The sequence below is a fragment of the Echiichthys vipera genome, assembly GCF_963691815.1.
Source record: "Echiichthys vipera genome assembly, chromosome: 8".
NCBI classification, from domain to species: Eukaryota; Metazoa; Chordata; class Actinopteri; order Perciformes; family Trachinidae; genus Echiichthys; species Echiichthys vipera.
In genome coordinates this window covers 1,981,339-1,999,304 of record NC_139833.1, presented here as the reverse complement: position 1 = coordinate 1,999,304, position 17,966 = coordinate 1,981,339, and the positions used below count along the sequence as shown (strand labels likewise).

Here is a 17,966-nt window from a genome sequence, read left to right as displayed (position 1 = left end):
GTTGCATAGGAAACTGTACTGAACTCTGTAGATTCCAAAAACAGCACAACTGCATTAACTGACGGGGACGAGGGGTCGACGAGAGGACAACTGGATGCTGGTCGTGTGTCGTCTTATAAAGATGTGAAGGACATCCAGCGAGGACACACACAGAGGTCATGATGAAACAATAACATGAATTATTGTGGAAATCAGGTGTTAAAATGGAGAATTATGAGGGAATTCATCAACATTTATTTTAAAATGCAGTCTTCTTGCTCCAAAGTACTTTAATGTAATATATATATATATATATATATATATATATATATATATATATACACAGTACAGACCGAAAGTTTGGACACACCTTCTCATTCAATGAGACTCTTGACGTTGTCGATTCACACTGAAGGCATCAAAACTGAATTAACACATGTAGAAATATGAACTTAAATTATATTCTTATTCCTTATATTCTAGTTTCTTCACCTTTGGCTCTGATCACTGCTTTGCACACTGCATTCTCTTGATGAGCTTCAAAAGGTGGTCACCTGAAATGGTTTCCACTCCACAGCTGTGCCCTGTCAGCTTCAATAAGGGGGGTTTCCTGCCTTATAAATGGGGGTGGGAGCATCAGAAGTCAGGTGGATCCACAGCTGATGGTCCCACTGAACACACTGTTAGAATTTGTGTTATGGCAGAAGAAAGCAGCTAAGTAAAGAAAAACGAGTGGTCGTCATCACTTTAAGAAATGAAGGTCAGTCAGTCGGAAACACTGGGAAAACTTTGAAAGTGTCCCCGAGTGCATCTACGATTTTCACAGTCCTGAAAATAAAGAAAACTCTTTGAATGAGCAGGTGTGTCCAAACTTTGCTCTGTACTGTATCTGTTCTGTTCTCATTCACTGTCCGTACGTGTACAGACAAAAGGTAATGTATGAAATCCACATATATTTATTACCGTAGGAATTACGTCGGGAGCAAAGAAGTAAATCTGGTGACGTCGTGTAAAGGAGGGTTCAGACCGGATGCGATGTACGCGGCAAGATTACGTACAAAGACAACGTACAGAAGCGATCCCACGCGTTTCAGGCCGGGCGACGCCAGTTGCATCTTTCACTTTCACACAGATTCGCGATTCCAACGCCTCAACGCGCAAATGGAAAGTAGGGCTGAAACATTGGAATAATCAGTAGAATACTCGATTACAAAAGATTGAATAGCTGCAGTAAATAAGCGTTACGCTGTGTCGCAAAAGCCACTGCACATATACTTTGTAAGGTTGATTCTCCAGATGGCAAACTGTCATGAGGATGAGCGGAGGATGCACGGAGGATGCACGGAGGATGCACGGAGGGTGCACGGTGGATGCACGGAGGATGCACGGAGGATGCACGGTGGATGAGCGGACGATGAACGTGGATGCACGGTGGATGCACGGTGGATGCACGTGGGAGCACGAAGGATCATCGCGGCGGTCTGCGAGCACCCGAGCTCCAGAGGATGATCAACCCAGACACAACGGCGTATTTCGGATTTCACCAACAGCAGATGATGAGAGAAAGAAATTAGCGGGACAAAATGTTACAAAGACGGGTTCACATCTTCGCCTGATCCAAATATAATCCGGCAATGCGACCCTGGTGTTTCTTGCGTTAACATCGCGGCCATCGCATCCGGTCTGAACGCACCTTAAAGTGTAGTACCGGTGCAAAATCATACCATGGTCTTTCTCTTCTGACGATCTTCTCATGCTGCTGCAGAGGTTTGCTGCTATTTTCAGCAGCATTAGTGGTTAAAAAAGACCTTTGAATGCCTTCACCGTGCTGCCCCGAGCTAATCACTGTTAGCCACGTCCGGCTGTTAGCGACTCTACCAGATTTCTCCTTTAACAGTTGTTACAGAAAAAAACTGTCTCGATGGCTTATGTGATGTACGTAAGTGCAGAAACAGACCATGGGATGATTCTGCAGCGGCTTTACACTTTAAGAGCGATAACATTTCACAGCGTTAAAGAGAATTTGTAATATTTTGTACGGTTCGAGACCTGTTGGTGAGAATAATCATGTTTGTTTTGGGTTTTTTTGACCGACTACTTTTGTTCAACAGTGCTTTCTTTCTACACAGCTTTTCTAACACATATCTTTTTTTCCCAAACATTTAAATTTAAAAAAGACAAACATTAAGTCACATTTAAAAACGTGTCTGGAGACGGTGTAACAAGTGGAACCACAGGGATGGGAATCGAGAACCGGCTTCAGCTGAGAACCGTAACTAACTGGACTCAGAACTGGAACAGTTTCAGAGCGTCGGTAACGTTAACGCCATGAGGTGTCTCAGACTGATCCAGTAAAGCTCCGCTGTGGCTGCAGGTTCTCATCCCAACCAAGCAAAAACACACCTGATCCAACAAATCCACCTGTGTGAAGGCGACTCAGCTGGTTGAATAAGTCGAGTTAGGTGTGTTCCTGCACCTACATCTTCCTTAAGACGTTTGTAAAGGAGCACGCAGACGTCAGGTCAGTCAGTCTAGTCAGGTGTGTTTTTGCTTGGTTGGAATGAAAACCTGCAGCACGTCCATCTGGGAGGAGGCCTCGGGGAAGACCCAGGACCAGGTGGAGAGATTAGATCTCCACACTGGCCTGGGAACGCCTCAGGATCCCCCAGTTAGAGCTGGTTAATGTGGCCCGGGAAAGGGAAGTTTGGGGTCCCCTGCTGGAGCTGCTGCCCCCGAGACCTGACCCCGGATCAGAGGCTGAAGATGAGATGATTAGGTGAGCCACGGTGGCTCTTTACTGGATCAGTCTGAGACCCCTGACCTGAATGAAAACAAATGCTGCACAAACGTTCTTGTTTGCTCTTCGCTGTGTTCAGACTCTGAGATAATAAAATAGTTAAAGACGCTGAAAACATGTTTAAAATTGGGAATAATCGAGAATCAGACCGATGAAGGCACTGGTATCAAATCTTAAAATCAATTCCCATCCCTAACAAAGGCCGAAGCATTTCCTATCTACTGAGCTCAGTATCTCTAAAACCTCCCTGAAGAACATCATTGGTTCATCGAAGCAGCATTTTGTCTCAACTCTTCACTAAAGGATCATTCAAACTGTAAAAATCTAAACATACACGTGAGCTCTTTTAGTGGCAGTTTGGTGAAACCTGAACTCGTCTCCGCCGTCTGCTCTCAGAGGAAGAACAAACAGTGATGAAGCACGACTCTGGGTTCACAGTTAAGCTGCAGATCAGATAAAAAACACCGACCTGTGGAAACTTAAAACCTCTTTTTGTCTGTTTTTGGTGCGTGGGACCACTGAGAGTGTTTCAGTGAAGTTACATCTGTGGTTGGAATGAATACGCCACTGCCCTCTGGTGGCAGGAGAAGCACCTGAACACGATGCAAACCCTGAGAAAGAACTGCTGAAACTGAAGGTCAGAGCAAAGTGTCTCCTCCGATCATGATCCATTAATGACAGTTTGTTTAAAATCAGCTGGTAAAAAGTCCCTCCGCTTCACTGAATGAGCCGTTTCCCAGGCATCCAGTAGGAGGAGCGGATCCTGTAACCGAGCAGTCCACACCACAAACCCCGCCACACACACAGAAAAAGGTACATTTAAAAACTCTGGTTTATTTCCACGTCGTCTCTTCAAACCTGGCACTAGCTGGCCTGGGACTTGGAGAGCAGCTTCCTCTCCCACTCCTCCTCCACCACTTTGTAAAGGTCCATGGTGGCTTTGGCGTCCTCCACGGAAGAGTGGCCCTTCTTCCCGGTCTGCGGACACGAGAGACGGTGAGCGTGAGACATTTAGAAACACAACACAACACAAGCTGACTGCTGACTCCTGCATGACTAAAGCAGATTTCAGACGCTTGTTTGAGTGCTTTTTTCTTACCATTAGTTGTAGTTAATAAGCACGTTTTGCAGATTTTCACACCAACTAAGGTCGCAACCGTACCGCGTCTAGGAGCGGCACGCTTGCCGTCCACGGCCCGTTTGGGAGAGGTGGGCTTTAGTAAAGCACGTTTGCACGTGTACGAGCACGAGCGTGTGCACGTGTACGAGCACGAGGCCTACGGCGGTTCTGAGGTCATTTCCTGTGCGCCTGTTGGGACGTAGAAAAAAGAAGGAGGGACCATGCGCGGACATTTCAAACAATGGCGGCGAAAGGTTCACGTCGGTGTGATGCGGAGGTGGAGTGTTTACTGCAGATTTGGTCGATGAAAAGATTCAAAAACAGTCGACAAGACGCACAAAAACTTTGAGGTCTACGGAAAGATCTGGAAACAAAGCCACGCATCGCCATGACGTCATCAATGCGTGTGACGTGTTACGGCGTGATGACGTATAGGCAGCAAGAAGCATTCTCCGAGGCCCAGGTAGTGTGAGTACAAACCAAGGACCCTTAAGCACGGGGCACGGGACAGACACACGGGACGGACGCACAGTGGGAGGGCGCCCTAAAACTCATGTTCTTTGTGCATAAGAGATAATAATTGAGGAACTGTTATAATGATTGAAACAGAAAGTGGATTTAATCTTTCCCTCCATCTTTAACCTTGCGCTGCTGCTCTGGCGTTTACGTAAAAGCGTTCATTCAAACATGAGAGCAACATGATAAACGGATAAAGCTGCGTGTGTGAGAGGTGCCGAAGACTCAAGAGTACCTGGATGTCTCGGTTGAAGATGGCCTTGGTGAGCCTCTTCAGAGAGGCGCACTCGTGCGCTCCGAAGCCGGCCTTCAGGTTGAGCAGAGGGATGCGAGACGTGTCTCTGGTCAAGACGCCGGGGTGAGCGTAACCGAGGACCTTGAAGTCGTTGTGGACGGCGTGGCCGATCACCACCTTCCCCATGAGCAGCTTCAGGATCTGCACACAGAGAACACGCTCACTCACTGAACCCAGCAGATTTATGCAGGAGATCAACTTACACATACTATCGGCTCTGACAGCTTTAACTTTAACTTCTCACACTGGATTTGGGCAAATGAACAAACATCTTTGATCTTTTTTTTCATAATTAATATCGTGTTGCTGCAGAGACGTCCCGCCCAGTGAATCTACAGACGACAGGAAACACCTTTGTTTCGATCCGTACAAGAGGAAACATCTTATTTTGTCCCTGGGTTTTTGCAAAGTCAATGTTGAACCATGTTCTTTTTCGCATTGTCATCATTTTCACACCAGGACATTTTGGATATCTGCCATTAAAACGACAAAGGCAGTGGGACACATTCAACTGTAAGAAGCAGCATTCATTTGTTATTGATTTTCAAAAATATTCTTTTTTTTAAATATATTCCAGCACAGTTTCTCTCTGTTTTATCCCCTTTTCTTCCAAACACTGAGCTGTATTCTGGTCCAGCTTCAGGTTTGTCTGAACCTCCTCCTCTCCCCTGATCCTGGTGACTTTCTAAAGTTTGTCCTCGTTGATTCAGATCGAGCAGTAAAATCGATGCTGCCGTTCGCTGTAGTCGCCCTTGTTGTGATGTGACAGCAAATGTCAATTACCTGCTATTTTTTAAAAACTGGTTCAGCGTTTAAGCAGTTTGTAAAACAAAAACTGTGAAATATTTGTTCCAGGATAAAAAAAATCTGTATTTTTTTGTATTGAAATGGACAAAAACAATCTGAGGACATCACCGTGGGCTTTCGGGGAAATGTGATTCACTATTTTCTGCAGCTAATTAAATAATTCATCTGAAAAATAACTGAAGAAATCAAAAGCTGAGGACACACACACACACACACACACACACACACAGGTACATGTAACATTACACTATAATATGTTTCTGCGGCTCAGAGGCGACAAGAAACAACAACAACGAGCCGGTGCAAGTGCTTCCCCTCACCTCCTTCCTGGCCTCCGGGTAAGGCGTGGCGTTGATGAGGTCGAAGCGCCGGATGCCGCTCCATCGCGTGCGGTAGTCAGTGACGGGCGCGGGGGGGTTGATGAACTTATCGTAGACCACGTCTCCTTCGTAGGACACTATGCTGCAGCGCGCGAGCTGGCTGATGCTCCCCTTCGGCCCCGTGCCCACCATCTCGCAGTCGATGGCGAGGTACTTTGTGGGGATTCCTGCTGATGTCTGAGAGGCAGCGGGTCTGTTGCTGCATGACGGGGACGAGCGGGGGGCGGCGCCCGCTGGTGGTTTTGAGTTCAAGGGTTCCTTTGGCTTTTCGTGGCTGCCAGGGCGGTTCGCAGAGACAGTCGAGGAAGGCGGGCAGCACGTGGCTGTCGAAGGCTGGGTGCTGTAGTGTGAAGCGTTGGCTGTGCCGCTGGGCCGAGGTAAACCTTTGTTGTGTGGGGGGGTGGGAGACGCCGGGAACGCTCCGTTCTGGCGTGGAGGCGGCTCGTATCTGTTCTGTCCCGTTCTGTGGTTGAAGCCACTCTGCTCTGAATTCTGGACCTTTTTCTTATGACGCCAACTGTTTCTCCTCCTCTGGTTGTTTGTCGGCGGTTCCCTCGGTGCAGCAGGGTCCTCGGGATGGTACACGTTGATCAGAATGTCCGACATTATGGTCGCAGACTCACGGTCCAGCAGAGGTCGAAAGTAACGTTTTCTCAGAGCACTTGTGTAGATTTGCTCAACAGGTCTTCACCCCTCGTGGTCTAGTTTGAGTCCGCTGAGACCGGTTTAGATGTATCATCCTGCAACACACACACAACGTTATCAAACCCTGACTGGATTGGCACGACTTTGTGTAACTTCTTTCCTGCGTGCACCGACCGACCTGAACGCTAACACAAGAACATAGACCGAGGGCTCGTGGCCGAGCGCCCGGTGGCCGGGTTTGCCATGGAGCGCGGCCGCGCACTGCCCCCCTCTCCATCCTACACTATCATAGATGTCACAATAGATGACATGTCAACTCATATTTACATATTAACGGACACATTTCTACATGAATCCAGGTTTGCATGTGATAACATCTATTATTTTTTATGTGAAATTAAAACACACTCCGGCTTAGCTCTCTTTTCGTCACAACGGTGCGGTAGCGATCTACTGGCCAATCTCTGTTCCTACCCTCATCTATGATCATGAAAGCTGGGTCATGACCGAAAGAACCAGGTCGCGGGTACAAGCGTCTGAAATGTGTTTCCTCAGGAGGGGGTCTGGAGTCTCCCTTAGAGAGAGGGGGAGAAGTTCAGCATCCGTGAGGAACTCGGAGTAGAGCCGCTGCTCCTTTGTGTTGAAAGCAGCCAGTTGAGGCGGTTCAGGATCATCTGGTAAGGATGAACCCTGGGCGCCTCCCTAGGGAGGTGTTCCAGGCACGTCCAGCTGGGAGGAGGCCTCGGGGAAGACCCAGGACCAGGTGGAGAGATTAGATCTCCACACTGGCCTGGGAACGCCACAGGATCCCCCAGTTAGAGCTGGTTAATGTGGCCCGGGAAAGGGAAGTTTGGGGTCCCCTGCTAAAGCTGCTGCCCCCGAGACCAGACCCCAGATAAGAGGCTGAAGATGAGATGAGATAAAACACACTCTTGCGTTCTACATATTTGCAAGTCATTACTTATTTTTGTGGATAAAACTTTACAAAACAAAAATACACACGTGCAGATGGTTGCACCTCACATTTATGAGGTTAATTCAGATATGCGTTGATTAAAGTTTGGACAAAATGATGCAAATAAATAAAAAAGAAGCAGAAGAAGAAGGGAAAAGGATCCGTAAAAGCGTAAATATTACCTTATTATCAAAGTTAGTTATATTTGGGAGTGAACAAAAACATATGTGCAGAGAGTCAAATGTGAGTGAATCGTTACTCTGTGGATTTACAACGTTGCTTTGCTTTTACAGAAAACAATAAAAGCTTCCACACACGGTTAGAGAAGTTTGGGTTTTTCACAGAAGGGATCGAGTCATTGTTATTACTTGTAATTGTTATTATTAGTTATTGTTATTAGTAAATGTTATTCCTGATGATGCTGAGGATGCTTCCTAATGCTTGGAGGGAGAGAACCCCCCTCCCTTTATTTACTTTTAAGTTTTATACTCTATTTTGTCTCATGTAGCTTAATTATGTACTTGTTTTAGATGCTGTTTAATTCCCTAATTATTTACTGTGAGTGCGTCTGACATGGGTTAGAATAGAACAGACGTACTTTATTGTTCCCAAGCTGAGGACTTGCAGTGTAACAGCAGCTTTACACACAGACACATAATGTAGAAATAAGCGGTTTGATTGTGGTGCAAATGTTGGGAGGGACAGTGGGACTCATGTTTAGTTTAGATTTAGTTTATTTAGTGAAAAAAACTAAATTATCATACATTAACAGGCAATTATAGAGAAAACAGAGAGAAAAATAAATGTACAATAACTGTTTACATATCCGAAAAGGAGTGGGAAGAAGTATAAACTTATTTTATTCCACTACTGTTGGGTTTTTATATATTTATTTTACATTTTTAAGCCTATTGTTGGGTTTTTTATTTTACACTTTTAAGCCTCTTGTTGGGTTTTTATATTTATTTTACACTTTTAAGCCTCTTGTTGGGGATTTTATTTTTATTTTCCACTTTGAAGCAGATACAGCAGCAACTGTTGTACTTTTATTTGCCTGTCTGCAAAAATCAAATAAAGAAATTTGTTTTTTTTATTATTATTGTTTCTAATTTACACCACCAAGGCACAAAGGGAAATATGATAATTTAGGGGGTAACGGGCAGTTTTCTAAAGTGGGCTGTATTTACTTAAATGTGTAAAAACACATTAACCACACATTTAATGTCATTTTTAGCTCGTTATTTAAAAAACAATGCAAACCAGACGCTCGCTGTTGACATTTAGCCAACACGGATATTGTCGTTAGCTCGCTCATGCTAACCGTTGCTATAGTAACCCCGCGGTGGCTAAATATGGTTGTCTCTTTACGTCACATTTCGGCTAACCGTGTTTTAGTTTGATACCGATGGATTTTTTATTATGAAAAACCCCTGAAAATAACTTTTATTTAACAAAAAAGGCAAGCCAGACCTGCTGCACTCTCTGGACCAACCGCTACTTCCGGCTCATAAACTGTCAATATCCGGGTTATGCTGCCTTCAGGGACAGCCGGAAAGATTAGTATTCAGTCAGTTTGATATTCAACATTCATTTGATATTCAGAATAAAAAACTGCTATGCAATCAAACCATTTCATTCAATTATGTCAAACTACTTCTCCAACATAAAGACCAATATTCCTCATGTACCACAGGGCTTTTTCTTTAATAATATATATATATTTTTTTATGATTTTACTTTGCAAAATCAAATAAATGTTGAATATCAAACTGACTTAACACTGGTCCACAGAGTGTGGTAAACCAGTATTAGACCATCTCTAATAGATCTTTATTTGGTAAAATTGATTGAGTAATACCAACTGTAACTAATAGTTACCTGACGTCAACATAGAAACGAGCGCAACCCTGATTTACGGGAGGCACCTGAACGCATCCCACATGTGAACGGAAGCAGTTATCGCGATGCTAACGGCTAATCACAACAACTAGCGTTTCCGTGTCACGAAAAGCAGGAGAAATGCGTTTTAAACACAGATTTTAAGTACTTAAAGTTAGCGAGTGTGTTTTAGATACTCTTGGTCTTAACTGGAAACATAAGGTGGCATTAAGAAGCTAGTTCCGGTTAGCATTAGCTCGCCTCGTAGCCCCATGCTAGCAGCTGGAGATGTGGAGATGTTTACATGCAGCCTCTCAGCACAGCAGCAGAGAGACCTGGCAGAGAGACTCACCGCCTTCCTGTCCCAGTACAGCGAAGTGTCCGACTCCTTTATAATTGTGCGTAAAGGTGACAGCCCGTGTTACAGCCCGTGTTACAGCCCGTGTTACAGCCCGCAGCCTTTCCCGGTTCAGCCTGGCTTTGTTGGAACTGTGAAGTCTTGTTTTGGTTTATAAATTAAGTGGTTTTTAAAAAAGAAAAGAGAAGCTGCCTTGGCAACTTGGTTTCCATGACAACAGGTCGTTATTATGCACATTTAAAGTCAGATCATGTGTCCACCACTCATGTGCATCTGTGAGATGAGTGTTTCCATGTTATGCAGCTTTAAACTTCTACTTTAAGGATCTTTATTTTAATTAATGTCTGTTAATTCACTTATACACGATACTGATGAGCCTCTGGTCCACTGGTGAAAGTGTAATACTTATATATTTGCAGTATTACACAGAATATTTAATTTCTAACATTTAATCTGCATTTGTGACATTTCCTGGATGCTGTGTTTCAGTTTTTCTCCAGTGTAAACACACAAAAATGTAAATTATGCACAATTCTGAAAAACTGAATTAACAAGACTCTGAACTGCTAAACTCTGTAACTCTGATGTTTTCACCCAAATAGAAACTTTTAATCAACCAAAATGAAATTAAAGAAGCTTCTTGGGTCGGCTAACTGGTCTCAAACAGCGTTCGTACCGGGGCTTGAAATCCTTAAAAAAGGCTTGAATTTTGAATAAAGTGCTTGAAATTGTATCTGCATTTCTTATAAATAGCTAAAGAATAGAAATATACTGTATTTTTCATTTGTTATCCTTCTGGTATTACGAAACATTTGTGGTGTTTATAGTGTAATAACATCTCTTTTAACGGGATTTGAATGGAACAAATGAAAGGTGCAATATTCATTTTCAATATCTATTTGTAATTGTAGCAATCTGAAATTTACCATAAGTGTATAGTGCTGGAAAAGCTTGAAAATGGCCCTTGAAAGTGCTTGAATTTGACCTTGAAAAGCTGTTTTTTTCATGTTTTTAAGGCTGAAAACCTAAAAAAAAAATAAAATATGATGCACTGCTGCAGATTAAACTGCCTGACATTATATAAAATGCAGCAGGAATATCCACCCATACACATGTTTAATAATAAAACACTGACAGGGAAAGTTTTACTGCACTACACATGCTGTTACTTTAATAACTTTGAGTAAACGTTGCTGATAACACTCGTACACTTGGTTTGTTTCACTTGCAGCGGAGTATTTCCACAGTGTGGTTTTAACACCTGAAGGATCCAAACACTTCTTCCACCTCTGCCCTTTCTCTTTAATCTCCAGTAAATCACATCAATCAGCTGCAGCACTGATGCACAGCAGTCAAACATGCACTCACCTGCTGCATGCAGGAGGAAAAGAGCATAAAAATACTTTTTGACTGAAGAAATCATCCAATTTTGTATTTACTGGATTATTAATTTGGCCTTTTTCACACTGAACGACTTATTTCCAGGACACTTATGAGCTCATCTCTGGTAAACACATTTGAAGACCTACCTGTATGGAAAGGCGGTGTGTGGTGGTCAGCACTGTCGCCTCACAACAAGAGGATTCCAGGTTTGAATCCCGGCTGGGGCCCTTCTGTGCGGCGTTTGCATGTTGTCCCCGTGTCTGCGTGGGTTTTCTCCGGGTTCTCCGGTTTCCTCCCACAGTCCAAAGACGTGCAGGTGTTCGGTTCATTGATGACTCTAAATCACCCGTAGGTGTGAATGGTTGTCTGTCTCTGTTCGTCTCTGTGTGTCCTGTGATAGACTGGCGTCCTGTCCAGGGTGGACCCCGCCTCACGCCCGATGTCAGCTGGGATCAGCTCCAGCCCCCCGAGACCCCGACAGGGACAAGAGGCTGAAGATCCTTTTTGAGGTTTCTCTAAGATCTGTCTCTTTGCTGTTTCCCCTTCAGGAGTTCTTCACTGAGGATCTCTGGAACACGTTACCCAGCAGCTGGCAGCCCGCGCTGCAGGACCTGTCGTATCCACAGATCGCAGACCTGTTACTGGATGATGCACACAGAGACAGGAGGTACGGCTAGACTGCAAGTTAAAAAAATTAGGAACAAGACACACAAAATCCAGAGTCCACACACATTTTACATCCATTTTAGTCTTTATGTGGTGGTTTTGCATCTGTGTTTAGACATTTTGCATCTTTTTGTGGTGGTTTTGCATCTTTTTGTGGTGGTTTTGCATCTATTTTCAGTCATTTTGCATCTCTTTGTGGTTGTTTTGTGTTTTTTTCAACAACATTTTAAGAGTTAGGCCCGTGCAGTATCTCCTTGGATGAGGGAACTACAGGAATAGTTAGTCTCAAATAAGGAATATGTTTTTAGTGCAGACTTATCACAGGCAGCAGATCAGTTCATAGTCCAAAACAGCTGATGAAATGACTAATGTGGATCTTCTCTGACAGTCTGATTCTTTGACTTTGTCGTCACAGATATCCTTCAGCGTGGCCTCTGTCGCTCCTGGCGTTTCGTGCTACAGCTCACGCTCTGGCGTTTCCCAGAGAGAGCGGGCGGGAGCGGCAGCGGGCCGGGTCAGCAGCCGACGCGGTGAAGCCAGAGGAGTTTCTGGAGAACCAAAGTCAGAGCTCGCTGCTGGGACACATATTCAGGAAACACGTCAAACCCAAGAAACAGCACGAGATCCGCAAGCTGGGCGCGGTACGGGCTTGTTTACTTCACTGCTGTTTAGTTAGTGACTTGTTTCTCTGTTTACTCTGTTTAATCTGTTTGTTTTTTTATCCCAGCTGGTGAAACAGCTCTGTGCCCAGACCGACTGCAACAGTGTGGTGGATGTGGGTTCTGGACAGGTATTATTCTATTCCCTTATTACCCATATCTTTTCCTTAAATGTGCAAAAAAACAGCTATGTGAGATTGTGTTTGTGCAAATAAACTATGATTAAGGTTAATTTAAGCAACTAAAACTTGATTAAGTAAGGCTGATACTATGATACTGTATATCTTTTTAATTATCAACACATTACAAGACAGAAAACTTTTAAAAAAATATCATTTTTTAAAGTCATTTCGTTGTAGTTTGTATTGAACAAACAGCAGGAAACAGTGAATTTGTTAGGGACTATTTTTAGCGGCGGATGAATCCACTTTTGGTGCTCTAGTGAGTATTTGTAGCAGCAAGACTGTGTGTGTGTGTGTGTGTGTGTGTGTGTGTGTGTGTGTGTGTGTGTGTGTGTGTGTGTGTGTGTGTGTGTGTGTGTGTGTGTGTGTGTGTGTGTGTGTGTGTTCACGGTGAGTTTTACCCCACTCTGTTCTCAACAGGGTCACCTGACTCGTTTCCTGTCCTTCGGGCTCGGACTGTCCGTTACCGCCATTGAGGCCGATCGCACCCTGGTTGCTATGGCGTCCAAGTTTGACGCAGAGTTGTTGTGGGCCCTGGAGAAGGAGAAGCAGAGAAAGGTTGGTGCTTTTCAAAGAGCGTTCAAACTGTCAAAGTTACTTTCAACGCATCGAAAAAAGCCAAACATCAGAGCTTTTTTTTGGTATTTGTTGGTTTGTCACTTTGAGGGACACCTTTCACATCCATTAGTCATTTCATAAAGGTTATATATGTAATTTAGTACTCGCATTATTCCAGATGTTTGCGACAATGTTCAAACCAGAGAAATTTGTCATTTTACTCAGGGTAACACGTTACATTTGAACACCTGTCAGCAGTGTCACATGTTCCAAGCGTCGAAAATTGTCTTTTTATCCAGTTTTTAAGACACATTTTCACCAAACACTCGTTAGATACTGTTGCTTTTTAACTCTATGTTTGAAGCGGATGGAGGGTTTTAGTCATTAGACGTCTGGATCTGAAGTTATCAGAGAAACAACAACGTTAGTGGCGGCTCAGCCCGACGAGCCTAACAGCGCTAAAGAAATGTTTTTTTAACACAAAGCTGTTTTATTCAGTGTTTAACTGTAAAAACTCCTGAACGATGAACACTGAAGGAAGTAAGTTGACAGAATCTATCCGTCTTTTGTCACCGTTTTGAGTTAGGGCGCACTCACACTGTCCCTCCTTACCGTGCCCAAACTGGTTTTACGGCTATAGTCTAGTTCCTTTGACCAGTGTCAGTGCAACCGTACCGTAAGCACATTTGCACGTGTACGAGCACGAGCGTGAGCACGTGCAGGTGTACGAGTACGAGGCCTACGGCGGTTCTGAGGTCATTTCCTGTGCGCCTGTTGGGACGTAGAAAAAAGAAGGAGGGACCATGCGCGGACATTTCAAACAATGGCGGTGAAAGGTTCACGTTGGTGTGATGCGGAGGTGGAGTGTTTACTGCAGATTTGGTTGACGAAAAGATTCAAAAACAGTCGACAAGACGCACAAAAACTCCGAGGTCTACGGAAAGATTTGTAAACAAAGCCACGCATCGCCATGACGTCATCAATGCGTGTGACGTGTTACGGCGTGATGACGTATAGGCAGCAAGAAGCATTCTCCGAGGCCCAGGTAGTGTGAGTACAAACGGGCCTGGAGGGGGGGACAAGGACCCTAAAGCACGGGGCGCCCTTAGAGACTCCTCGCTGCAGATGTATTTTACCTTTAAAGTGCTTTATCTTATGCGTTATCAAACCATCAACACATAAGCTAATAAACATTCGCTTCCTCCTAGAACGGCTCCTCTCTGGTCCCGGTATCGCAGTCGTCTCCCCGCCATGTGGCAGGCTGGGTAAACCCCAAGGAATCATGGGAGGCCTTCATCAAGCAGCTGAGTGTCGCAGATTGTGTCACCAAAGGTCCCCGGACTCCATCTGGACCCAGCAAAAAGAGGCCGCGGGGCTGTGAGCGTCAGGGTCCTCCTCACTCGGTCCAGACTCCATCACGTCGTGGCTCCACAGACTCACAGGACTCTGCGTCGACGTCACAACGCCACTTAAACGAGTCAGACGACGAGCAACGTGCTGGGAGCTGCTGCCCCCCGTGTGCGTGCCAGGAGGGCGCACGTCCTGAGGAACACAGACAGAGACATCCAGACTTTGTCCTCACAGGGCTCCACGCCTGCGGCGACCTCAGCGCCACCCTGCTCCGCCACTTCGTCAACTGTCCACATGTACGCGGCATCACCTCCGTGGCGTGCTGCTACATGAAAATCACGACCAAAGAAAACCCCACCCCCCCAGGGCTGGTCGAAGCGCCACACACACCGGGTCTGGACGCACAGCCCTCAGAGTTTGGCTACCCGATGAGCTCCTGGGTGCGGGCGCTGCCGGGACACCAGCTGTCCTATAAGGCGCGGGAGGGGGCGTGTCATGCTATCGAGGACTACGTACGGAGGCTTCGGGAGGAAAGCGAGCTGCTGAGGACGCACTGTTACCGGGCAACGCTGGAGACCTTCGTCAGGGAGGCGAGGCCGGATCTGCGCAGGGCAGGAATCCAGACCATAAAGAAAGCTCACTTACTACCATTTACAGAGTGAGTCGCCAGTTTTACCGTCTGACACGTCTGAGGTTTAAATATTATTGGTTTGTCGAGGAAGTTTCGTAAAGTTGTCCAAAAAAAATCACAGTTATTGTGTTTGTTTTTTTCACAGTTTGAACTTAAAGTCTGAAGTTGTTGATCGTCAACTTATATAACGGCTAATTTAAATCATTCATCAAGCAAAAATGTATGGGGAAAAGTGATTTTATTCTCCTTATAAATCAGAATAAATAAGTAATAAACTCTTATTTAAGTCTGTTTCCAAGCTGAGGTAAATACAGACCACCATCTGATTATCAATGATAACGTCCCCTCTCTGTCTACATTTCAGGTACGCCCGTCTGGGTCTGGCTCGGGTCGGCCTGCCTCCTGGTTTGCCTCTGGACCCGGAGCGGGTGGAGGCCATGCTGAAGCAGCAGGGCAGGGTGGTGGTCTACTTCAGCCTGGCCCTGCTGCTGGCTCCTGTGGTGGAGACGCTGGTGCTCCTGGACAGGATGATCTACCTGCAGGAGAACGGTGAGTGAGCCGCCGTATAACCGTGGCAGCACTAAAAACCGCTGGTTAAAGCTGGTTATCATGCTACTGCAGAGGTTTGGTGTCAGTTTGAGCAGCGCCCCGCCCCGAGCTGATCAGTGTGAGCCCTTTGGGGCTGTGAGCGTCTTTCCGGGCATTCTCTATTCATGATTGATCAACGGAAAAAACTGTCTCCTTGGTTTATTAGATGGATTTTCATGCCGAAAAAAGATCATAGGGTCCATTTTTGCCGGACTTATACCTTAAGCCCAGTTCAGACCAAAAATTTGCGACGAGACAAACCGTTTTAGAACGTTGTGGGCAAAAAGTTGCAGCGGTGTGAACTGATGTTGTCTCCTGCGACTCAGCTCCTCAAGTTTCTGGCTGGTTGTGAAACGTAAAACACGTCACCCGTTTCTGCTGCTCAAGTCAGTCATGAACTGTCAGCTGGTCAAAATGTAAGTTTTGGACGGAGGCTTAACGAGAGAGAGAAAGACAAAGAGACGGAGAGAGAGATAGAATAAGAGCTAGAGAGTAAACGAAGAGAGGGAGTGCTGTTTTTCAAGAACAAAGTGGTTAATCAGGGAAATGAAACGATATTTTCTTTATATTTTGATTATATTTCCGTCCTCATTTATACTTTATAATGCTATAAAATAGTAACAAAAGTCAGAACGGAAGTACACAAAGGCACTGCTGTGGAGATGATACACCGTCTCACCGGTGTGAACTGGCAGGTTTCAGAACGCTGCAGACCTCAACACTGCGAGCAGCTGCAAGTTTAAACTCGTCTCATCGTGAATCTTTGGTCTGAAGTCGCCTTAAACTCTTTAACTGAAGCCTTTTCTCTCTGCAGGTGCCGACAGTCAGCTGGTTCCTCTCTTTGACGCAAACTTTTCTCCGAGAAACTTTGTGCTGGTGGCTCTGAAGGCGCGTGGATGAGGAGGAGGAAGTCCAAACTGTCACACTTCCTTTTTGAGAAAGAACTCAATATTACGAAAGTCTAGTTCTCTTTTAAACAACACAAGGAACCCTGTCTTGAGATCAGCCTTTGTTTTTAGAGATATTGAATTATGAACATTAAGGGAACATTTGTTTTTATTGATTTTTTTTTTTGCTGGACAACCTCGGATATATTTTTCTTTGCCTGAAGGAGTTCATGTTTTCCTGCACTGGAACGCTTCATGATGGGAAACATGTCTCAGATCTGCTTCCATAAACTTTGAGGATTATCAGGACTCACCTAAAGATCATGTTTGTCATGAAATGCTGTATGTACCAAATTAATTGAACCTTATTTTATGTAGCTGTGTATTTGCAAGATCATAATACATTGGTTACCATTAATACATTGCGGTCTATTGCGATGCTGTTAAACAAGGTGATAAATTGTCTTTTAAATAAATACAAATTTTGGGGAAAGTGTCATAGTACAAATAACACACCATCATATGCATACATTGATACATTTTGATGTGAAAGAGTCAATGGCTGGAGTTACATTACAACACATTTAAACAGTCAAAAATTAACCCTAACCCTCTGGAAATTGCCACGTCACTTCTTCCCCCGCTCAACCTAGAGCAGGGGTGGACAATTCTGCTCCTGGAGAGCCACTGTCCTGCATGTTTTAAGTTTCTCCCTACCCTAACACATCTGAGTCTAACAATAATCAAACTGTGACAAGCTTCAGCTGCTTGATAACGAGCAACTCATGAGTGAGAATCATGAGTGTTGGAGCAGAGAGAAACCTAAAACATGCAGGACCAGTGGTGCTCCGGGGACAGGAATTGCCCAGCCCTAATAGAGCGTTATTTTCGCGAACTTCCCAACAAGATAGCACATGATTGGATTCCTTATGTGGTCTTGTTAGATTTGATACCGATATCTTCTCTCTAGCTTTAAAAAAGGAGCCCACTACAGCCTCTGAAAGACAGTAATGTCCGCCAAGATCGCCAGCGCCCCTCGGGTCTCAATCGGGTTAATTAAAACAGTGTTTTTGATCGACCAAAAGAACCCGATACCAAACTTCTCCAGTCAAAAGATATCTACGTTTGATCCTTTTCGTACCCAGAACTTTAAAAACAAGATTTGTATTGTTTTACTCGCAGCCAATCTCCGCAACAATCGATTTGATGTAACCCGACGTGTGATCGACCGAGATGGCAGTTGAGCGTGCCGAGATGCCACCAAAACATTTGGAGTGAAATGAAGTACTCTCTCTTCTCTCTCACTGCTGTCTTTATAGAGAGAATCCACTA

General features: G+C 44.8%; 2 protein-coding genes across 2 annotated transcripts; one reads left to right on the top strand and one right to left on the bottom strand.

The window, feature by feature from the left end:
• Positions 1-315: 315 nt before the first annotated feature.
• Positions 316-8,997, bottom strand: isg20l2 (interferon stimulated exonuclease gene 20-like 2). The gene is made up of 4 exons (XM_083917918.1): positions 8,965-8,997; positions 5,835-6,634; positions 4,648-4,848; positions 316-3,754 (listed from the first exon to the last, which is right to left on the bottom strand). The coding sequence occupies exons 2-4, from the start codon at positions 6,498-6,500 to the stop codon at positions 3,641-3,643; spliced, it is 981 nt and encodes a 326-aa protein (XP_083774044.1). The 5' UTR covers positions 6,501-6,634; positions 8,965-8,997; the 3' UTR covers positions 316-3,640.
• A 484-nt stretch (positions 8,998-9,481) lies between these two features.
• mettl25b (methyltransferase like 25B) lies at positions 9,482-17,111 on the top strand. Its single transcript, XM_083918786.1, has 8 exons — positions 9,482-9,770; positions 11,662-11,780; positions 12,195-12,420; positions 12,507-12,569; positions 13,041-13,178; positions 14,387-15,186; positions 15,524-15,708; positions 16,562-17,111. Exons 1-8 carry the CDS (start codon positions 9,645-9,647, stop codon positions 16,645-16,647), a joined length of 1,743 nt encoding a protein of 580 aa, XP_083774912.1. The 5' UTR covers positions 9,482-9,644; the 3' UTR covers positions 16,648-17,111.
• The last annotated feature ends 855 nt before the right edge of the window (positions 17,112-17,966 follow it).